The sequence below is a fragment of the Oreochromis niloticus genome, linkage group LG2 (assembly GCF_001858045.2).
Source record: "Oreochromis niloticus isolate F11D_XX linkage group LG2, O_niloticus_UMD_NMBU, whole genome shotgun sequence".
Lineage (NCBI taxonomy): Eukaryota > Metazoa > Chordata > Actinopteri > Cichliformes > Cichlidae > Oreochromis > Oreochromis niloticus.
The window spans coordinates 17,316,402-17,341,016 of NC_031966.2; the positions used below are offsets into that span (position 1 = coordinate 17,316,402).

A 24,615-nucleotide genomic window follows, 5' to 3' on the forward strand; every position below is an offset into this window, starting at 1 on the left:
AATGTGCACAAAGTAGTACTTGAACAGAACTTTGAAAAGAAACACTAGTTTACGAGTTCAGCACCTTGCCTGATGAACTAACAGTGCACCATAAGTAGCCTAGTTTTGGAAATGTCAAACTACAGCCTGCTGCATTGATGGAAGGAGTGTTATTCTGGCTTATGTAAATTACATTGAATTGTGCAGGCCAGCATCAGCAGCAGTGTCTTACCCAGCTTGAGATATTTAAGAAAACTCTCACTCGCTCCCCAAAAAACAGCAGAGAACAGAAAGAAACCAGAGACTAGAAAACCAGACGCATGCATATATGCAGCAGATGTTGTAACTTATGTCGTTGTGCTAATTTTAGTTCAGTTGGTCTAATAAAATAAGCCAAAGATGTAGTTATTCACATTACAGCCACATTGAAGCCCCAAGGTACCAGCTAGGTGTGGTAGGTTTTAGTGTAAAGGGTAAATGAACATGATAGCTTGGAGCCTGCTAGTACAGGAGGTTGTTGACAAGGCCTAGCTTTTCCACACAGCTCAGCAGAGAAGTACAACAGTCCTGGAAGCAAATAACACAAATCATCTGAGGAGAAGAGGCAGCAGGGCAAATTGCATCTCAGCAGGGGAGGAAACACACATCCAGTACAAATGGCAAACTCTATTGATCGGAAGGCCAGACTTCAGGACAATTGAATGTAAAGAATCTGACCCACGTGTGACAGGGAAGGTGGGGTCTATTGTATCTCTGTAGGAAATAAATAGTGTATGGTCCTGAACTTTAACAGTGTCAGTTTTAGTGAAGTCATTCTGTTCTGCTGACTGTGTGCAGTGTGATCTAGTATGTAGAATACCAGCAGTTCACCAGTAAGATGAAACTTTTTATTTGTAAGGAATTCAGAAGACTGAACTCAGAGGTAGTGGAATTTGACAGTCAGTCTTCCCCCAACATTATGGTGAGTGATCCAGTGTTTGAAAGTGCCATGGGAATTTTAGAGGGGGAGGTTGTAGTCAAAAACAAAAAAAGCTCAAGTTGTTAATCTGGTTATTTTTCTTCTTATAACCAGCAGTAATACAACTGGTTACATTACATGGTGCAAGGGATCTCCTAAATGAATGCTCATGGATGAGTTAATATCTTTAACATTCACAAAGCTAAAAAAGTGAAAACTGATAATGGAACAAATGTTGCAAACTGTAACTAGAACATCTGGTTTCAAGATTTTTGAGAGCTGACACAGATATCCTCAGCATGTCCTCCTCCTAGGGGCTTCACCTTGTATTTCCCCTCCCTTCGTAAGTATTCCCTTTAGTCTCACACATCCAGACTATAAGCAGAACCAGATTTATGGCTATAGAGTTACTCCTGTACATTTCTCACTACATACAGACCTCCCAAGATAGAATATACAATATACTGTCTTAAATAACTAAAACTAACCGCCAGTCTGCAGAGCAATTGGTCTGATTTGAAGCCTGCGCATGTTCCTAATCTTTATTTGTTTCTGATACAGAAAATCGAAGCAGTCTTGATTATTTTTGTATACACAGTTATTAGGCTCTGTTTTGAGAGATATTCTATAATTATTACTTGTCGCTCAGTGTCTCGAACTTCTAATAATGCCAGTAATGGATCACTATATTTCACAGACTTTATCTGATGTTCTTTTATAATGGAGTGTGGAACAGATAATAGATGCTCTAAAGTTGAGCATTGTATTTTAGAGATTTGAGTATTTGAATGTGTTGATAGCAGCCTGTAGTCGGGCAGGGCAATATGGCCAAAAATATTTATCGCGATATATATTTGAAAATTTGCGATAACGATATAACTGACGATATAATTGAGGCGAGACAAAATACTTTACAACTCCCCAACCGCCATGCTTTTTCTGCCATGTGCGTATGAAAACAAAGGCACTGCGCATGTGCGTTTTACCCATATTCTATCGCGATATTTCATTTTCTTATCATTGCCTAACATTACACTGGTATTACCGTGAACAGTATGATATGGCCCAGCCCTAGCCCGTAGTATGTATTTTTTGTTGTTTTTGATAGTAATTAACTATTATTTTGGCCAACCAATATGTGCACCAACCAACAGCTGGTGCCTGATGTCACATTGCAAAAAATATGATCATATATATACCTAAAATTGTTCTTTTTATTCTTGGTCTCAGAAGATTGTTGATCTATAGTTCAGTGATTTCAGATATACATCAACTCCTACTTACAAAGAAATAACCATTACGGTAATTTCTTTCCAGTAATATGAATACACTGTTAGCGTGACTACAAGAAGTAACATTTTTAACTCTTATTAGGTCAATACAAATGGCCAGTCATGGGCTTTAAGGTTAAATCTGTTTTGCTTAACCAGTAACTTTTGACTGGCTAAATACTCGCACCACATTTTAGACGAGTAAAAGGCTTCTGTGATAATTGTTATAGTAGATGTCTGTTTTCACACAAATGATGGCTTTGATTAGCTAATTTAGTTTCTCACATTTGGAGACAAATCTGCTCTTTGGACAAAAGAAAAATTTGTAGGACTAACAGCAGATGCTGGCTCGGCCGCACACATTTCACCATAAGGAAAGCATTCGACTTTTCACACACACGTATTTGCAAGTTTGTCAGAATTAATTTAGATGCACATATATTTGCATGAATACACACACAAGCTCAAACACTCTGGAGAATATATAAGCAGACTCCAGGGACAGACAAGTGTTCCCTGAATAAACAAACGTTCCTTTGTCTGTCGCTTCCCACTCATCCTCTTTCCTTCCCCACAGCTGCCACAAACCCCTGCACCACTGTACACACTGTGGAATATATAAAAAGTTAGTGTCATGCCTTATTACTCATTTAAAAAGCACTCCTCATATGATACGATATGAATCTGGGCTCTCTCATTCTCACGCGTTAGCTCACCTGGATTAACATCAGGAAATACATTACATGACAGTCATTCCTTTGCCGTAAGCGTTTTCCAATCCTTGGACTGAAAGCTGTGTCCCTTTCTGCTGACTGCTCAGAAGCAGCAGTGGTACGATGCCAGAGGTTTTTGGCTGCACGTAGGCGGACAGAGCGGAGAGGCAAAGCCTCCCCCTGCCTCGACTATACAATACATGTGGAAAAAAATAGAACAGTACTTATAGAGCTGCTGAAATAGGACTTTTCTGACCGTTCTCACCAATCTACTTCAAATGCGTTTGCCTGTTGTAGGCTATATATTGTTAAAAGCTGGATTTCTTGTGGAGATTTGAGTATACGAGCGTCAGATGAAGACAATGGACTTTGGAGGGCAGCATAAGAGAGCTGATTCCTATTTGGATGTAATCTAATAGAGAGATGAAATAACTTTTATGAACAGCAAGTAGATAGTTTCTTTCTATCCTGCAGCTTGCAGCTCACAAGAAATGTTGCATTAAAAGAAATTAAGTCGGAGATGTTCATATGAAAATGTAAAGGGGGCGACTTTTGGTAGAAATTGAGCGAGGCAGCCTCTGGTAAGGTTCCAGGTGGCATGGGTAGCTCGCCTCATTAAAGAATATTATCCAGCACTGCCTCACGGCAGCTGCCTATGCCCCCCCACCACCACCCACCGCTGACTCTGCTAGAAGGGACGTTTACCCTGGAAATCAGAGAGGAGAAAGGGGGAGGGAAGAGGAGGATGACATTAATAGCCAGGAGCTTCACACAATCAAATCTGCGCGTTCTGATTGACGGGCAACTCAGAATGTAATTACTTTGAACAAACCTTCAGGAACTAGATTGTTTAACATCAAAAGAACATCATCAAGAAGAACAAGAGGTAGAAGGAAAATGAATGAGAGTAGAATAACCTCAGAGGCCAACGTTGCGTGTGCACTCATGCATGTTACTGTACAAGAAAGAGGTGTTACAGGAAGATGTTTGTGAATTTCAGTTTTCCACACTGGGAGAAAATAGAGACTAAAGCTGAAAGACAAGCGTAGTAAACACAATCAGACAGATGTGCGGCTATGTGTGGGTGGACCCAGCCCCAGGTATCTTTTGTTTTTCTCACACAAGAGGACCCTTGTGCTCTCTAAATCTCTCTGTGGGGTTTCTACCGAGTCAAAGAGACCTCTCCTTCAGCTCTCTCAGTGAGTTCACAGTATTTTTGCTAGTGTGACATGTATCTCCACCAAACTGTTTGATATGCATCATTTATACAAGAATGTTAATGTTTTCTAAACACAAGAAAAGTTGCAGTGAATATCAGTCAATGCCATTTTTACTTAAAGATTATACATTTTGAATATTAGATGGTAGTAGTCCAGCTAGTCTGCTGCCAAAGAAACAGTCATTTTTAATGTTAACATTACAAACCCAGTTTGTCAGCGCCCAAGACGGTCTCTTTAAATATCTTGTTTTGTTAAAACGGTTCAAATGTTTTGTTTCTTGCAACTCAACAATGTGTATTGATTAGTTCAGAATGGTCTCCTTTTATTCTGTTGGTGGATTGATTGAGTAACTGACTAATCATTTCATCTCATCCTTGTCCAACTGTGCTATTGTTGAATCACAAATCTGGCTCTTGTTATCTGGGCTTGCCTCTAAATTAGTGTTCCTTTTGGTTAACTGGTTGACTGAATTAAACCTAAGTAATAGCCTCTTATAACTGTGCCCAATCATGTCCTCATTATTTTGCATGTGCTGCCCCTCGTTTTTTTGTAAATTTGCAATTAAGTATCATTCCATTATTGGTTTTTAAGATCTACACCCACAGGCTTCCCAAGCTTCGTTTATTAAAACTGAATTGACATCGCTGTGAAGATGTTTCTGTTTCTGGGAACAACAATTGTTTGTGCGTGCCTTAATCCACATGACTTAGACAGTGTATCATTTTTTATCATTTATTTTTGTAGCCATTCTGCAGCACACATCCAGCGTCTCTTATACATCCTTTTTTTTTTTTTTTTTAAATATAATTGTGTAAATCACAATGATTGAGAATCACAATGGCCTAGATTAATGTTTTCTCTTCATTTGTCTTTAATTTAGCGTTGATTTTAATTCTTTAGTTTCTAAGATCCTTTAAATGTCTTCCTTCTCCTTAATTTGTCTCTCATTACAAGTTTTGGCAGCCATTACTGTGGTTTTTGTGTTAAAGGTGTGAAGGGTGATGGGGATGGAGCTATTTGGTTGCTTGTCTTTTTATGATTATCATAGTGGAGCTCAGTACTTGGAGGGAACGGGTTTTTATTAACCTCTTTCACCTTGACACAGACAGCTGTGAATATAAATTCAGATTGATTTTAAATTTGTATTGATTTTCTTAAATGCCACATATATTAGCCTTAGGAAAACAACAGATGACAGACAAATGACCCAAGTAACCTCAAACACAGGACATTTTCCTATGTTTTCTGACAGCAATTTAAAGCCTGCCTGTTTTTGCTAATTTCCACTCCCGTGTTTTATTTTTGGGCTCTAGTAGCTTTGTATGGTTCACATTTTAAAATTTTTTCCCCCCCTCTCTCTTAGTGGGCCTTTGTGTATCCTCTCAGTTCATCCACTGTCTGAAACAAGCCATTTTAGCACCTCACCATTTCCTCTCCTCTCAAACAGAAGGGTTTACATGCTTGCAAGTGGATAAAGCGCTTCTGCTGGCAGACTGAGCTGTGTGCCTGAGATGACCATATTAAGGACATCCAGTCTCACTGGCGTACACATCCAGGAGCAGAAGAAAACTGTTGGAATCTGACTGCTTGGAAGTGTTTGGAGCTTTTGGATCAAAGTCATTACTTGTACACAGACACTCTTTATTATTTAAAACTTTAGCTATAAAGCATAGTCGGTCCACTTTAACCTTTAACAGAAGAAAACCACAAAAGTAAAATTGGCAGCAAAGATGGATTCATCCACTGCATGTGCTATATATTTCAACCTTGAACTCGGATGTTGGCTGACTACTCCTGCAGATTAGTAACACATACACTAATGGCTAAGTTCCTGGAAAAACTTTTAAAGAAGTGAAACTCTAATAGAACGTGGTGTTTCTCTGATTACCAGCCAAGTGTACCAAAAGTCTCTAGCTAGATGAGCTGTGTTGAACCTATCTCTATCCAATAGTTTGCAGTGTTGCCATGTTCAGTTATTAATGACTGGGTTTTTGTTTTTTCTTTTTCCTACAAGTAAGAAAAGATTGAGGCTTGGAGAAATGGTAAGGCAACGTGTGAGCCCACCCTCAGGTTCTCCTCCGGAGACTTGGTCACCACTTCCTGTGACATTTGAACACACTGGATATCCTGTTGTTTTTTGAAAACTGGTGCAGTTTCGCTGAAACCACCAATATTTTCTAAGCACTGCCAAATGGTTTTGGTGCCTGAACCTAACCAAACAAAGAGTGAAAGCAGAGCTTTCAAACAACACAAACTGTGGTCTTCCAGCTTAGATTTGTGTGATCGATGATATCTCCTCCTTCAACTGTGTGACAGATTCTGATTATTATTTACACTGTGGGTGGAACAGCTGGTCATGATTTTCTAATAGTCTGGTGTCTGGTGAGATTGTGTTGATTTTGGGGTTTTGTGTTCTTTTTGTTTTTTGGGGGGGGTTTTGCTTTTCTTGTCTTACAATGCACATAATTGCGTGTAGTGATGAGGTTGTGGATATTTTAATATACATCTTAGGGTTACACTGTGCCAAATTTCCTTTTTCTTTTTTTTTCTTTTGTTTTTAATCTGATATCTGCAATCAACGTCCCATATATGGTCACATGACCTCCATTACAACATGGACATGCAGTGGTAGTATGTTTTTACCTTATCAGGAGTGAGACTTTTGACATATATTTTCTGTAGCAGGCATAAACAGTGGTGCACAAGATCTAATGAAAGTTGCAAATTCTGACAAAACAGCAGATCCTAAAAACAAAAACTTTAATTTTCATCCGTGCCCATTTACAGGACAGACTGTAAGTAGCATAGGAGGAAATGTATTAGTTATGTATGTTTATATTCAAGATGAAATGTGCTCTTTGAGCTATATTGTTAAAAATGGAGATGGGAGAAAGCTGCGGGTGCTGGAAATCTGTGGGAAGAAGTAAATAATCTCCTTTATTATACTTGATTCTGCTTTATACGTGCTTCAGGTCTCAGGCATTTAATGGTTAAGGATAAATTCATAGGCTCACATTTTCTCACTCTCTCCAGAGGGAACATGAACGGCGCTGCAGTGAAATTGCACCCTGATGCAGCCACATCGTTTTCTCCATATGAGCTGAGATCTAGTTTGATTTGTATCAAAATATGTTATGAACTCACTAGCATGCTTCCTTGTTTTAAAACGGGAACAGTGGAGCTTGGGCAGTCCTGAAGTACTGAATCTTTTCTTTTTGACATGTTGTTTGGCATTCAGGCTGTTGCACCACCCTCCCATCCTCTATCAACCCTTTCTTATCATTCTTGCTGCTCTCCATCTTCCTTTTCTTCACTTTAACATGCAGAACTCATCAATCGCCTGGCAACAGGGGTCCTTATCACCTGTTTCCTTTCACTGTGACACCTGGTTAGAGACTGAGGTCATCAGCAGACATCCATCCATTTTCCCTTGATGTAGCTCGCTTTGCTTATTTTAGTTTTTTGAGGCCGTGTTTTTGGGGGGTTTGTTTTTTCAGCATCTAGCCTCTATTTCCTTTTTATCCTTCAGCCATTTTTATCAGCCCAACATATTTATTACACCCTCCCCGGCTCAAGGGACCTATTTTCAGCCTTCGATAATATGCATATTTCTTTATTCTCCTTCACTAAGTGTCATTTAATTCCTTTACTTCCCTCTCTTACAGTAGTTTTAGAGGGAATCACTTATGAGGAAATGTATCTATAGCCATCTATTTCCACTTAATGCTGCAAACCGAAGAACAGCAAATAATATTTTCCTCAATGGATTTATTGCTATTGAAGATTCAAATGAGCAGACTTCAGATCGCAGATAATACATGCTACTGTTATTTTCTGGTGGTGGGCCCTATCACAGTGATTTATTTGCATTGCTGTAAACTGTGACTCATCGTATATGGAGCCCCCAAAGTGCTCAGCATTAAATAAATAAATATGAATGGCTGTAATTAAACAATAATTTGGAAATTTATTCAGGAGATTATTAAAACTCAACTCATTACTATATAATGTATTTTATTTGTTTTCATAATTTAACATAAAATTAAAGGACTTAATTTGTTTTCATAATGGCATTTTTTCCCCCATAACCATTTTTTAATTTATTATGTTTCTGTTTTCTTTTTTACTGTTTATTCAAAGCAGCATCAACTTGGTTAATTCAGAATTGGTTAAGAGACGGGGGAATTTAATTGCCTGGAAAGTAAGGGGTGGTAAGAGAGAGATGGGGAAGCAGCAAGTCGTGAAAAGACATTTGACATTTGAATGCAAGTGAGTGCAAGTTGTGCGTCGATGTAGTTTTACTGGAAGCATTGGTGAATCAGAGGCTGAAATTGCCCAATTACAAAAGAGGATTCAATAAACATGAGTTGGACCCAAAGGTACTGTAAGAACGACACAGTGCAGTTACATGAAAACTGCAGCGACAATAAAAGTTAGTTGCATCATGTTTCATGTCAAGAGGAGCTGAAATATCACAGCGAACTGTCAGTTTTAATTCCGTGATCATGTCATGTGGGATGGATGACTTGTCTGTTCACATCATTAAGTATGCTGTGTGAAACCTGGACCTCAGAGGTGGCAATGAGAGAGCTGAGATATTAAGGATTAACACTACAGTGACATGTCTATTTAATGTGCATTTAATTAAATCAAAATGTGGTATTTGAAGTGCGACATCTCCGTTTTATATTTTAAATTGCCAGGGTAGATGCAAAGGGATTTTTTGTTTTACATATTACCCATTAGGGGAAGGCGATATCGCCCCAACAATGTATCACGATTATATTGTGAGAGGAAATCTGCGGTAATGTTCATGATATTGAAATAAGTACTCAGTCTTTTATCAGTGACTGCAGTGGCATTTATTAGTGGAAAAAAAGTGAATGTCATTTTCCAGCCTTCTTTTTTAACGAACTATTCGCTGTTGAACAGCGAATAGTTCATTTGAAGTGCGACTGTATTGCCAGCAGGTGCCAGCAGTAGCATTATAGTGCAATAGTGATACAGAACGAGTGAAATGTAAGCACAAAGGTAACCTAGGAAGTGTTTTCCATGGAAATGTTAAGGTAAAGGTTTAATAAACCTGCTCAGCTTTTTACTTTAATTGTTGTTATACTAGCTTAACCTTGTAACTCTTCAGGAGCCTGCATAGTATAGTAAAATTGAAACGGAGAAGTATTTTCTGCGTGGGATCTTGTGTTGAGCTCTTTAACTAGTTGCTTAAAGCCATTCTTTTCCACCGTAACCGCATCAGTCCCCACTGTTTGTTCTTTTTGTTATTTGGATTGCTACTAGCGAGTGCTCCAGCAACTGCCTGTTGAGTCACCAGCTGCTCGTATCTCCTCCTCACATGCCTCAATAGGCTGGTTGTAGTCAATGGTGTGTTTTTGCCTTAAGTGGTGGAACGGGTTTATTTCCTTAGCAGGAAGAGTTTCCTTATATATTTTGCAAAATATGGGGCTTTGTTGGAGCCCCATATTTTGACCTCTTGTAGCCACCTCACTTTCATATTATTGAAGCAGCTCCTTGTTTTAGGCCTTAAATTGTCATCAGACAAGACAACGCTCTTTTGCTTTCTTTTTTTTTTTTTAATACTGCTATCATTGTGGACAGCATGGCATAGTCCTATGAAGCATCTGATGAATCTGATAGTCCCCAAATTAAGTCTGCATCATGACTACTACCCCAGTTATAAAGGACTGTCTTCAGCAGCAAGAAGAACAAAGTGACCTCCTGCAAATGGTTTAAAGATGACAAAGGCATTTGGGGGTTTTTATGAAAAATCAGAAGCAATTAAGACGATAACTCAACACCTTTTTAAAACCTGCTGCTTTTAGGGTAGCCTTTAGAACAAGCATATTATATGTCAGAAACAAATATTTGTGATTGCCTTGCCATGTGATAAAAATAGTAGTTTTCATAGAAGTAGTACACCGTAATTAACCTGTAATTAAAAGGAAAAGACTGACACATTACACATTAATTTGGTTAACAATAGATTGATTTTAAAAGCACAACATGCTACCAAATTGTAACTTTGTTTGCAAGTAAGATAAACAATAGTGTTAAAGGAGTAGATGAAAGATGCCTCTAGGATGTTACATGTCAGATGAACTGTATTGCTTTGTCGGTGTTTGATTTTAGTAGAAGCAGATTGATCAGCCGAAACAGTAACTGTTACATCATCTTTTGAAGAGCCTTACTTTGACATGATGTCTGTGACATGATCACAGTTCTGAAAAATCTGTCGCTGAAAATTAATTAGTCGAGTTTTAATACTTTCTTTAGTAATTTCATGGTTCATTATATATTTTACACAGTTTGGTTATTAAATGTCGTTTAATTTCTTTTTAATTTGTTGGATATCGAACACTGTGGGGATCCACACTCCTCCTGTCTGCTCTGCTGAACCCTCCCACTGTGCTGACTGATAGGACCGCATCTGCATATCTACAAATAAACTAAGGAAAAACATTAAATTTTCCCAGAAATTAGTTTGCTATAAATGTCTCAGATTCATTATTTTGCTGGTTAATTTATGTATTTCGAGATTCAGCTGGTGACCAACATGTCTGGCAATCAGTAAATGTCACCGTCTGTAAAACAGTTTTAACTAGTGTCTTTTTTTTTTTTTTAAAACATACAGTATCTTGAGCATCACATTTTGCATATAACCTTTTGTGACAGATTTGTGAGCAGAGCTCTTGCATGTGCATTGACAAATGCAAAAGCTTCACTCGCCCCAGGGCATAATTGTAAACTCCAGATCCTCTACAGGTGATGTTGACACAGTGGATGATGTGGTGGGGAGCATCATTTCCATTTTATAAAGTTCCATATTGAGACTAGTATGCACAAAAAAGTGCAGTGTATGCCTGCGTTTCAGTTTGAGAGTAGGTGTGTCCATGTTTCCCAGCCACAGTGTGAATCAATATTGTAAATAAAGCTGCTCTGATATGTAGACCCACTTGCATTATCTGTAAGTTCATCATTCAAACAGCAGGGGTGACAGAGAAAGAATGACTCAGTAAAAACTTCTTGAAATATGCATGTGGTTCGCAAGATTATTTATTCATGCATGGCTGTGTATTCCATTATGTGTAGGCTGCTTGTGTGTCACTGTTGTTGACAGAGAATCACTCAGGGAATAAGTACACAATGTGAATGCAACTTAAAAGATTTAGTATGGGCTGAGGTGATATCTGACCAAAGGTTGGTTATTCAGTGCAACTCTGTTTATTGTTACTGTGTAGGTGTTACTTTTTCCCTTTGGAAGGAAACTACTGTTTGATCTCATTCATATTTCTCTCCTGCCTCCAGATTTCGACCCTAACCTTGGTATGATGGCTGGAATTACCCCCATGAACCCAATGATGCCTGGTCTCGGTATGGTACCTGCACCTCTCTCCCAAGACGTACCGGTTGTCAAGGAGATCATCCACTGCAAAAGCTGCACCTTGTTCCCCCCCAACCCCAGTAAGTCATAGTATTATGCTAATCCTACACCGGCTCCCCTCACTGGTCCAGCCTTTTCTTCTAATACAGCTAAAAAGACCACATTTCTCTGCTCGTGAGATGCAGCACCTTAATTAAAAATACCCCAAAGAAGGGTCAGGTTTTGAAATGCATTATTTTTTAATTGGGTTTAATTAATAATCTTGTTAATAATTTCCCAGTGTCCTGGACAGCATCTTCAGCTAAATTGATCAGAACATTAGTTCAGATTGAGCATAGATGGCTACAAAGTTGAGACCAAACAGCTGATCTCATCAGCTGGTCTCAATTCCAGCTGAGATCAGCTGACCACTGATCATGTTGGTAAAATCTTAAGTAAGCCCTTTTATTTACATTGCTTTAGCCTGCTGACAGTTGTCATGCAAGCCACTTTGCAACCCACATCAAGCTCAGGTCTGTTCTGGTCTGTTTGTGATTCTACTTTCGCTCTTCGACGTCCTTATGCTTTCGATCCATGTGCGGAATAGTAGGGAAGTCCCACAACATCCACGCCTAAATTATTTTTTTCACTTTACTCCAGATGCAAAAGAAATGAAATGAAAAGACGAAAATTGAGTTGTTTCTTGAAGATTTGATCAGATTTCTCTGTTTTGGTGATTTATTGCTTTGCAGGATTTCTACACATACGGTTTTGTTAAAATGTTGCTTAGACTTAGTATTACACGGTCATAAACAATGTCACTACAAGAGAAGATACACCTGTTCACTTTAAGCTGCATTTACATTCTTACAAACACTGTGGAAATTCTCAGGGCAAAAATCTCACTTTGTATAATCTGACGGTATGTGTGTTTCCCAGAGTGACGTTTATATTTATCTCACCACCACCTTCCAATTATTCCAAGTTAGGAACCAAACTAGTGGGGGGTACTTTGATTGATCCCACCTCTGCTTTACGGATTTCCTGCTGCATAAAGCTTTCTGCCTGGGGACTTTTTTCAAACAAGTGCTACATGTCATCTTCAAGGTGAACTGAAAGAAAAGCTCCTTACCACATTAGCATTTGCTAGTTTACAATCCTTTTGCAAAACAAAACACACTCCTGAATTTTATTAGGCAAATATTGTTTTTCACGGCACACGTAAAGCTGTTTTAAGATATTCTTGTGCATCTGCTGTATGCATTTTGGCTCAGTATATGTGACAAAATAGAGCAGAAAGAAAAGCAGATTAAAAGTTTAACTTCACCTTGGATCATATTTCGAGCTAGTTGTCAGGAGCAAGTAGAGAAATGAACCAGGTACTTTGTTCAGGGGCACCTACAAACCCTGAGGCTAAATGAGGGATCAGCTTGTCAAGAAATTACCCAACAACTTTATAGCCTGTCACAGTCACTCACAGTCACAAGCGCGAGTAAAAACTTTTTGTGGAAAATGATCTGTGCCCAAAACCTTTTCAATCGTTGGTGGCACATGGACATGAGGCTTAATTGGTAACCTTTTTCATCCTCCTTGTTACTTTCTACTTTCCTGCCTTTCTACTCTGCCCCACTTACTCTTCTCTCACTTTTTTGATCCCCAGCTCTACTTATGATCCCTTTCCGTGTCACTTATTCCAGTGTCACAAAAAAGCAGTTCATCTATATGCCAGGTATTTTAAAATAGGCAGACAATTGAGAAACTGTCTAGCTTGATTCTTCTCATGAAAGTCAAGTAGCTCTGTAGGAGGTCTACAGGAATGGCTAATGCCCAGTGAGAATTGGCGCCTTATCAAATGGGTTGATTTTGTGTTTCTGTGGCTCTGAGAGTTCTGGTGTCGATCTCAAGTTATTGGTGTATCTGTCAGGGTCGTGTTTTCCAGCTAAGGGAACTGACTAAAACCAGTTCAGGTATTTGGCAAGGTTGTGGTATGTCACCAATTTATTTGCAATATCTCATCTACAGTTTGACTCCTTCTATTTCCATCCCGAAAACTGTTAACTGAGAAATAATATTAAAAATATGTTGCTGAGCCTTAAGGTCACGACTATCAGCCCAAACCCCAAAGGAGTTTTGCACTTAACAGACCATTAAAGGACCTTTGAAGGTGTCTTGAGGAATCGGACACCACATCTTTATGGAGCGAGGCAAGGCCAGCATATCTAACAGACTGCCAACTTAACGCTACTCTTGGTCTTGTTTCTTCTTTGGGAGGTTTTGCTAGGGAAATTACCGTTCTGCCATGAATGGGTGTCTGTGGTGTGAACATCTGGCCATCAGTATAATGTAAAAGATAGATGATAAGTCAGACCTGGTCTCTTCCTCCTGTTGTTCCGTGGTCTAAGTGTAATGCTCACATTTCTTGTAGGAGCTTTAAGGCATGGGCAATGATCACCTTTACACAGTAAACTGCACTGGACTGTTCTGACACGTCACATTACACTGGGCTACTTCTGCTTTTCTGTATGTGATTGGACCACACGGGCCAGCCATCACTCCACATCACCCGTTGTCCTTCATTTGACAACCTTTCTGAAGCTACTAACTTCGACCCACAAGACCTGTCATTTTGGAGTTGCTCTGAGCAGTCGTCTAGCCATCGCAATTTGGCCTTTTGTCAGAGTTGCCTGAACTCTTACACATACCCATTTTCTCCTGTCTACAACACAAACTTGAAATCCTGTCTGTTTGCTTGCTGCTTATTACATTCCAAGCCTGAAAGGTATCATTGTTATAGGATCAGTGTTATTAATTTCACATGCTTTTAGTTTTAATGTGGCGTTATTGGTGATTATCTCACCTCGACTGAAAAATCCACAGGATTTCCCTCAGTCAGCTAAAGGACAGGGCTGGACGTGGCATGTGGGGATATATCTGGAGACCTCTAAAGCTAAAAAGAGAGTCTGACATGCAAAAAACAGTAGAAAACTGCTTTATTTAAGTAAATACTGTCAGATAGTTAAATGCACAGTTGCACCGGATACAACTATGTATTAGCTTTTATTTAAGAGGAAAAAAAGTTTACCCAGTCTTTCATATCAAAAAATGGTGTTAAGTTTTAATTTTGAGAATATGATCTTGTCAGCATCTGTCTCGCTAAGGCTGTGTTGTCTTCCCAGTATGACAGAACTGACGGTTGAGTGAGAGGAGAACATTGTGATAGCACTGAATCATTATTTCATACTGCATGCTGTCAAAAGTGCTTTGAGATGCAAAATAGTGGTGGCTTGGACAAATTGTTGGGAGATGAAGTTATTTGAAGTCTTTGTCATGTGTTTACCCAGAGAACATATAATACAGTTGGATTATACTTCACCATTGAGCCAGTATAAAGCTTGCTGTAAATGGAATGTGTATGAATCACTGGTACAGTAGTCGCATTCGTTTTATAACTAAGGACTGCTGTTTGGAACCACAGCCATATTAATGTTGCACACGGTTTGAGCTGTTACAGCAAAACAAACACTGGCATTAGCTGCATTGAGGCGTTAAGCAAATATCACAGGAAAGTACTCGCATCTTGGCAACAAGGTTGCATATGGTGTCCATCACAAGTAGTCATTACCCTCTAGCTGCACACACTCAACCTGACACCGCATGCAGCATCCTCGCTCACTGACCTTTTAGCTGAGCAACAACAACCCTTTCAGCCCTCCCCCAGCTCTTGTGCTTTCTCCCTCTTCTGTCTTCTCAGTGTGCATAACCTTACCATCAGTGTACATCCTCATCAAGCCCTTCGTCTCAATGCGTCGAGAGGGTTTGACTTCAGTCAAACCCTCTCAATTCAGCATTGATCACTGGTTCACGTTCTCTGCTGCCTCTTTTGCCGGGTTGACTATATAATGCTTTGGTGGTATTGTAAATGATTTGCAAAGGCTTTACTTCCAATATTTGGACCTATGGACCCACTTCAAAGCTTGATAACTGTTTTTCTTAGCCAACCCTCTGAGGATGTTGTTAGAGAAGAGTTTGTATAGTTATCTTTAAAGAGATTTTAGTATTCTTGCGGTGTGTACCAGTTCGACATATGAACACATACAGTATAAAAATATTTAGAAAGGATGCTCAGAAATTTTTGGTTGGTTTGTTTGGGGTTTGGGTTTTTTTTCAGTTTCTTGGCTCATTATTGGTTTTGATGCATTTCGCGTGAGCGTTGTGCGCTACAAGCAGGGCCCCCATTGTACATGCCAGTGTTTCATGTGTTTGCAACAACCAGTTTTTCAGACAGTAGTAAGCAAACCAATTAAATGCAAACAAACAAACAGTCACTGATGTGCAGATCGCAGTGTGTGCAGTTGTGAGACAGTTGTGCCATTTTTCGCCGTAATTCTTCGTGCTCATGGCTTAATTTACCCCTGACAAGAATGAACTAAACATAGGTACTTGAATGTGTGTAGATTGTAGTTTATCTTGTAAACTGTTGGCCTTTGAGGGACAACGCCTCCTCTCTGTGGCATCTTCTCAGACCATGAAAAGGTGTCTGGTCAGTCGAGGTGATGGATTACAATAACCTTTGACAATGTAGCAAACCACTGGATGGTCATACGAAGAGCAGGCCATTGGGACAGGGCTGGACTAAAAATTAGCCAGTCTGTTTGCTTTACAGCCACATCCATGCAACTGTATGTGCAGAATAATTCAGTCTAATACAAGAGAAAATCACAGGGTAATTTTTGAGGCAGTGGTTTGTCCTTTATTATATTATTAGTTCTTTCTAACCTGCTAAATTCTATTTCGTCTCTTCCATTTAGCCGTCTGCTCAATTTTCTCCTGTTTCTCCTGCTTTCCTTTGTGCGCACTGTCGAAAACACATAGAATGTTTTTTAGTCATTTGTGTCGTATGATTTCCCAAATGATTTCCACAAAAGATCCCGCAAAAGCTGCTCCATCCATCCTCTTCCTATGTTTCCTTAGCCTCAGGTTCACTGGCTCATTATATTTGCATAAAATGCAATCACTTGCACTGTTCATAAATGCTTTGATATCCTCTGATATCATGTATTTACTGTAATCTGGAAATCACAAATAGCTCATCTAGAGAGTTGTTTCTAATTCATTTGCATAAAATGTTCTATTGTGATAAACAGTGCGATTCAGTAGCACAGCAGGCAGCCGAGGGGATTGCAAACTGATTTTACTCCTGCTAAGTTTTAAAAGATACACAGAAATTAACAGATTTAGGCCAAAAAACCCCAAGACTTTCCATTGTATTCTTTTTAGATAACTTACAACATGTCACATTAGGTTATTTCTGCACTGCACCTGTTCTCCCTTCTCTGTCCTCCCTGCTCCATCGGCCGCTCGTGGACCGAAAAGGTCAGTTAATTTGGAAGTCTTTGTTGCATCTGCCAACAAAGCGTTTTCGTGCTATCGCAGCTTTTTCTGCTCTGCCTTTACTTTTTCTGTCCATCTCAACTGAAAAACTAGTCTAATCCGCCAACTCTAGAGGTCAAGGAATGAAACAGTCGATGTTTTGCTTTAACGGTCACATTTAAAGAAAAGGAGAGGCAGGGGGAGGGATGGGTTGTTGGAGCCTGTGTGTAAAGGTAGAAGAGATATAGGGGGAAAAAATTAAAAGAAAGAGATGGTGCTGGCTCTGGCTCAGGGACATAAAGTTTGTTTGCAGCTCTTCAGAGTGCTGCATGCAAGTACAAGGAGTTCTGACAGCAGGGGATTATGAGCTGATAAAGCTTTTTAGCCAAAAGAAAACTCTGACTTTGGATCGTTACGTTTTCACAACTAAACTTCCTTCCCCTAACTTTTTTTCTTTGTGTGCTACATGCTGCTATAGTATATTGTTGTGCTTATAATAACTAAATAATGTAATAGTTAGCAATATATATTGTTTATTATTGCCAAACCAAGGCTTTAAACTGTGTCCAAGTTATTAGAGTGCATAGCCGGTTGGCTCTTTATTAGATATTATGAATCAGTTGTTTCACCTTTATTCCTTATGATCATACTGTGCATCTGCTAGGTCAGTCAGTAATTACTTGTTATTAATAGTAAGCAATGAAATTGTATATGATTACATTTTCAGTATGCTTTGTTTAGTATAGACTTTCTAAGGTAGCAGTATCTCACGAATAGTCAGGCTCCCCAAATAGCATGTGATTCATTATTTAAAATAAATATGGTAAGATGTTAACTTTTACATAACACAAAACCTCCAAGTGTTAATAGTCTCCAAGTAACTCAGAATTAAAGCTTCCTAGCTTTAATTCTAAGGAACTACTGTCTAGTATAAAGTTGCCTCCCCAGAACCAAGTAATAATAAAATCCTTTATAGTGCACAACATCTGCAGTTAACAAGTTCTATTTGTAACACCTTAAACACATTAAAATTATACAGGGTTTATTCCAGTTAAACAAGAAGTCATTACACGTAGAACTGTCCCCTTTAATAACCGATCACTTCAGAGATTTTCTGAAAAGCAGTTGAAAGAGGCTGCGATTGTTCAAGGCTACGAAACAATCATTGTTTTCAGCTGACGGAGCTTTTTGTTGTGCAAGATTATCTATGTGCGCAGCCAATCCAGATGTTTAATGCCCACTGAATTCCTGTTATCAGTTCTTGTGAGTCTCATAGGAAAGGTCTTTAACAGGCCTAATCTGCCTACAAACCTGCCTACAGAGATTAGTAGGCAGTTATCATTCACTGTAATCAGTGACTGAACAGAAAACAACACAGAGCATGTAGAAAACCTCAGGTAAATATGTTAACCTTGAAACTTAACCCAAAAAAGTCATTTTGGTGTCTAAACGTAACCAAATAACATGTTTATTGAGGCTGCAGAACGAAGAATGCCTGTTCTTGTGGTACAGCGCCCTTATGTGTGGTACAGCACAAAGTAAGAGCATGTATAGAACAACATATATGAGAGTATAACTTATTAATGACGATTTTCTTCCTTACTATTAAGTAGGAGGCTATTGATCGAGAATAAGGCATTAGTGTTTCATAGTAGCTAATAATGAACTTAAACTGTTACCAAAACCGAAACTGCATAAGGAGTCCACTACCAGTCTAGTTTGTTTTTCAGAATGAGATGAGCCACCCTGCTGAGAACACAGCAGCTTGTGCCATTCTCTCCTTCATTCTTTTATCAAATCTTGTGTTGGATTGAATCCAGAGCTTCTTGCTTTACAAGCATCAGTGGAAGACTGTTTGGTTGTTGAATGACAAAACAAAATATAAAGAAACATGAACCATGTGTAACGTGAATCTGAAATTGTATTCACCTGTGCATATATTAGAATAATAAGAATATGAGGGGATAAAACAATTTTTCTGAATGCACTCTATATATGTGCACTTGTGTCAACAGATGAATTCTTTAAAGACTGATCCAGAAGGCAGAAAAGGAAACTCTGAGTGTCATACAGAGGGTGCTGCTAGACTCTTTCTTAACAGCTGTTACTAGGAAAAAATACTTTTTTGCTTCTCGTTTACTGCCACTATTGAAATCCACTTCTAAAAACACTAAAATCCTGATCAGTCCTCCTCATATATCTTAGGTATCCAACCAAGTTCAGCCCCATTGCAGAGATTTCCTAGTAGACGTCTAGAAATACAGCATCCTCTGCATTACACTGATTAGCTGGTTCACTTCTCATACACCACGCTAATCATATTCATCATGGATGAGAAGCCGTAGCTATTGGAGATTAAATCAGTCGACATTCATCTGTGATGAATAAGTGATTTCTGCAGTGCAAGGGACCTTCCACATTAAAAGATCTGTCACTTTGGGGCCAACAGAATTTCATTTTCATGGATGGGAGGGTTTGATTTTTCAGTTTCTCTAACAAAAAACTCTTGCTTAAAGAGATCATTATTCATTAATGATATGATTAAGCTTTAATGTTTTTTTAGGTCATGAGTGCTTTATTCTAAATATGACTTCACTGAAAATGCACAGCGTCGCCCTGAGAATTTGGTTTTTGCTTGTATTATATACAGATGCCATCTTGCTCTTTTAATGTTGCTGTGATCTGGGCCTCATTATTCTCAGTCTGAACATAGAGGCCTTTTCTAAAATGGATTTTTCATTTATGCCCTGCTATTACGCTGCATTTGCTTTTGTCATTCTTGCTTATTTGGTGATGGGATCCTTTATTATGCTATAATTATTTATTATCAAATTTTTGCATTTCTCATAGCACCAATTGTCTTCTCTTATGTTTATTTTAATGGATATTTTTATTGTACATGATAATCCAGGTTTTATTTTTATGGTTGGCTGTAGTTCTGCTTTATTTTCATCTATAGTTTTAACTTGTCTCCATGTTTAATACACAGATGTCTTAAAAAAAGACAAAATAAACACCTATTCGATTAAAAGCTGAACAAAATGTTATTATTACAAAGTGATAAAAGTTTTTTTTAATCATTTTCTCTCATTTTTCAGGCAGTGCTGTTTGATAATAGTTCTGTTTGTTGCTTTGTTTTTGCTTTGTTTTGTTTTTTTCTTGCAATGAATTTTGAAGAAAACCACTTTTCTCTGGCAAAATCCAATCAATAGTTACCGCTGCTTGTATTGTTTTCATCTTCACAAAGAGCAAAATTCATGCTCAAAATAAAGTGTTTTACCTGAATTATTCTTGGGTTGCCTGTGTTTAAGTTCACATAGCAGTGATTGAGAAACATTGCAGAGGACTTTTTTTGAACTGCGAATATTAAGAAATGCTGTCGACTAATTAGAGTTGTTAGTTTTTCCAGCCTCGTCTTTATATTTCAACTTGATGATGTCTTCCACATGGCTCTTCTTTGTCACAGACCTACCCCCTCCGGCAACCAGAGACCGCCCTCCAGGGTGTAAGACAGTGTTTGTCGGTGGTCTGCCGGAAAATGCCACAGAGCAGCTCATCATGGAGGTCTTTGGACAGTGTGGCGATATCACGGCCATACGCAAAAGCAAGAAGAACTTCTGCCATATCAGATTTGCGGAGGAGTCAACTGTGGACAAGGCGCTCTTCCTGTCAGGTAAGAGGTCGTAAATCTAAAGCCTTAATTTTATTTATTGTTTAAGGCCTTACTGATAAAATTGTGTGTATTTCTGTAGTTAAGGTACCACTTAAAGAGTCACAAAGTGACCATGTGGATGTCCTATTGCCAGTCGTATTTTCATTGAGCACTTCAGTGCTTTGGTAAAACGCCTACCACAAACAAACTAAACAACTGTGTCAGAAAATATCAAGACCTTTGCTAAAACAACTCGCTGTGTATACCTTGCTGGTACCATGTTTGACCCTCTTTTTGATAAAAGAACTGCCTTATTCTGCTGGAGACATTCATAAGAGAGTCTGGTCCATGGTAACATAGCGTGACGATAACGTAATAGCATCACACAGTTGCTGCAGATTTTTTCAGTTGCATCTCCATCTCCCACCACAACCCAAAGGTGCTTTCCTGGATTGCGATGGGGTGACTGTGGAGGCCTTTTGAGTACAGTGAACTAATTTTCATGTTAAGGACACCAGTTTGAGATGGTTTGAGCTTTGTGACATGGCATGTTACCTTACTCAAAGTAGCCATCAGAAGATGGGTACAGTGTGGTTATATGGGGATGGACATGGTCAGCAGCAGCACTCGGACAGGCTACGGTGTTGAAACAATGTATTCCCAGAAAATATCCCTCACACCACTACAACACCGCCAGTCTGATACAAGGCAGGATAGATGATGTTTACGCCAAATTCTGACCCTACCGTTGCCGCAGTAATGGAGAGTCACCAGTCCAGGCAGAGTTTTTTTCCAGTCATCCATTGTCCAATTTTGGTGAGTCTGTGTGAATTTTAGCTTTATATTGCTGTTCTTAGCTGACAGGAGTGGCACCTGCTGCAGTCTTCTGCTGCTGTAGCCCATCTGCTTCAAGGATCAGTGTGTTGTGCGTTTAAAGATGTTCTTCTACAGCTTATAGCAAGTGGTTAAATATTCCAAATGCCATAAACAAAGACCTTTTTGGATATTTTTTTCTTTCTCTGATCATTCTCTGTAAAATCTAGAGATGGTGGTACAGGAAAATCCCAGTAGATCGGTGCATTTGTAATTCACCTTCAGCACCCAAGGTTAAACTTTGTGGCTATACCACAAAAAAGCGCATTCAGTTATTAAAAATGTTTTCATATTTCTTTATTAGACTGAGCACTAGCAGAAATCAAAAACTGGCAGTTAAGGAAAGAGATCTAAGAGGAGATTTCCACTACAGGTGCCCCCCAAAAAAATGCATTTACCATTAAGGCAAAAAAAAAAAAAAAATCTCTGCTAACCATGTATCATTGGCTTATAGGCTCCTATATGATCTTATCCTTATTATTTTCACAGGAGCTTCTGGACTACAGACATCTTAAATCTCTCAGAGCAAACACATTGTCCTGTGTTCCTGCTCCCCCCTACCCCCAAACTCTTAACCCAGAACCCAATTCAGAAATATTCTCTGCATTATTGTGTGTTCATGCAGGTAGGTAGGCAGGTGTGTGTATGTCTGAGTGTGGGTTTGAATGAGAGACCCGTCGATTTCGTCCGCATATACTCTTACAGTGAGATGTGGGAGTGGGGGTCCATATATTAGAGTGATGACAGAGCTGTGTAGTTCCCCCATAAATAATACCACACACACACACACACACACACACTGTGCAAACAGTACCTAGAAATGACACCCACTCAAGCAGCCCCAGCACACCAAGATCTCCTCATATGAAATATTGAAGCAGTAGTAGACTGGGAGCCTGAAGCAGATAGAGCAGACAGTAGAGACCCCTGAAATCGCGCTCATTTCTTTTCCTGCTTTTTTTGTTGTTGTTGGCATCCAACACTGTTTCACCCTCTTTTTATTTTTCCTTTGATGAGAGTGCGTTGTGTCTGTCAGTAAATCACTCTGCACATCATTACTTTGCTCAGTTGGAAAACACACTCTTGCACATGTGTGACCGAAAACACGCGTTGGATGCACTCTCTGATCATTTCAAAGCAATTAAATCACAAAATGGACCAGATTTCACTTCAGTCCGCAACCAGCCATTAGTGGAAATTGAGTAAGGAGGGGAGAGTGGGGATAAGTGGGAACTAGTGTGGAGAAGAGGGGGGTAATGAGGGATATTGTGGTGTTTCAGTGCCACTAGAGAAGTAATTGGCCTCTCTAAGTCTCCCTTGTGTATTCCCAAAAGGATGCAGGCCTTCTGTACTCCACAAACCCTACAGCTAATATATCTTCTCAAACCAAGGGATCTAACAAGAAAAAGAGAGTAATGATGAGGGCATGCTAGAGGTGAATCAACACGCAGATCCCAATAAAAAGTGTCTTCACCGGATTTTGTTGGATCTAAATACACATTGTTGAAAGTAATGGAAAGTGTTTTACTGTTGGCTCAGAGGAAATCCCCACTGGTATAGACTACACATACCTTTTTAGAGTGTCACTCCTTTCAAATGTATTGCTTTTCAGTTCAGTCAAGTGTAACTTAAATCATTTTTCTCAGTTTTTTGAGCAGTGTAGAAGGTGTAAGACTAATGGAGAGTACCATAGACAAATGAGCACAGTTTAATAAGAAACTGATGTAAACAGGACGTATGAATTTGACAGATGTCTGGAATTAGAAGCATTCATGCATTGCATTGCATTGCATTGCTGCAGCAGTCTACGTGCCACAGGAGGCTGTGTAACCGTTACTCTGTCAGTTAAAATGTGATGAGTGATGTCACGTGATACCCTCTACTTTTTTTCCCCTTCGTGTTCTGAACTGTGAAGTAGCTAATGAAACCAGAGGCTTTGTGAGACAGGAAAAATGTAGCAGTGGTTTAGACTAAATTCTGAAATCGTTAGGCTAACATATAACAAGCCCTGGAAAAAAAAAAAAAAACCAGACTCATAACACCTGTGATCACGCTGTTACTAAGCAGGCATTTATGCACCTGCAGATTGCACATCACATTATACAAACTGAGTGCACAAAGTTGTTCACTTGTATTGGTACGTTTACCGTTGCTCCTTCTGCTCCTCCACATTAGTTTCTCTTAAGCACCTCCTACTTCATTCGACCATTATTTCTCTTTTATTTACAATTTCCGTTTCCTTCCTAGGTTATCGTATCCGTTTGGGTTCAAGCACAGACAAAAAAGACACTGGGCGCCTCCACGTCGACTTCGCACAGGCCAGAGATGACCTCTATGAGTGGGAATGTCGCCAGCGCATGTTAGCCAGAGAGGAGCGTCACAGACGCAAGATGGAAGAAGATCGCCTCCGGCCACCGTCCCCTCCTCCCATTGTCCACTACTCTGAGCACGAGTGCGGTCAGCTGGGAGACAAGATCAAAGGTAGAATTGGATGCTGGCAATCTGTGAAGCATGTACAATGAAAAGCATACAGGATATGAGAGCACAAACATAAGAAACACAGATTGGCAGAAGAGGAGAACCTGTCGCGCGTATGGAAGAAAGTCATTTACTTCTGTCACATTGTTATTGAGGGAATACAAAAATAGGTCTCATGGCACTGTCTTTATTCATGCAATCCAAAAACTGACAAGGTAGACAATAAGTCATGACAGTGGTTGAGTACTGCGAGTGTGTGTGCTTGCAGGGATTTCCCAGTGCAGGACATTACAGGAACAGCCATAAACTGCAGCCGGTAAATCTGAGAAAGTAATTCTGATGTTCTAACAAATTTGCTTTCAAAAGACGTTACGAAACGGCTGTTAAACACAGTATATCAGTTTACTCTCTCCTCAGCAAATGCTTCTCTCTTATCTTGTCCTTTCTCTTCTACTCTCCTCTCCCTGCACTCTCCTCCCTGCTCATCCTCTCTATTTTTTTCTTCTCAACTCTTTCTCCCGTTCTCGGCTTTCTGTCGAGTTTCTGGCTGAATAAACTTGTTTCACTAATGAGCAGTGACACTTCCAGGTCTCAGTCACAGTTGCCTAATAACAAAATGGCTGTGACTTTGTGCCTCTCAACCATCTGCGTGAGTCTTTTTCAGCTCTCCCTTCCCCAGCCTTTGGTGCGAAGAACTCCAGCACTGTGCCGTTCTAGCCAAGGATT

The 24,615-nt window shown here is 39.4% G+C and overlaps 1 protein-coding gene across 7 annotated transcripts in view; it reads left to right on the forward strand.

Annotated features, from left to right (window-relative positions):
* Positions 1-24,615, forward strand: part of enox2 (ecto-NOX disulfide-thiol exchanger 2) — a 177,562-nt gene that overhangs the window by 121,803 nt on the left and 31,144 nt on the right. For all 7 annotated transcript variants that reach the window (XM_025910733.1, XM_025910732.1, XM_025910734.1 and 4 more), the window contains 3 exons: positions 11,462-11,617; positions 20,353-20,559; positions 23,659-23,892. In XM_025910733.1, the coding sequence (XP_025766518.1) occupies positions 11,462-11,617; positions 20,353-20,559; positions 23,659-23,892 (597 nt within the window). The remainder of the gene's footprint in view (positions 1-11,461; positions 11,618-20,352; positions 20,560-23,658; positions 23,893-24,615) is intronic.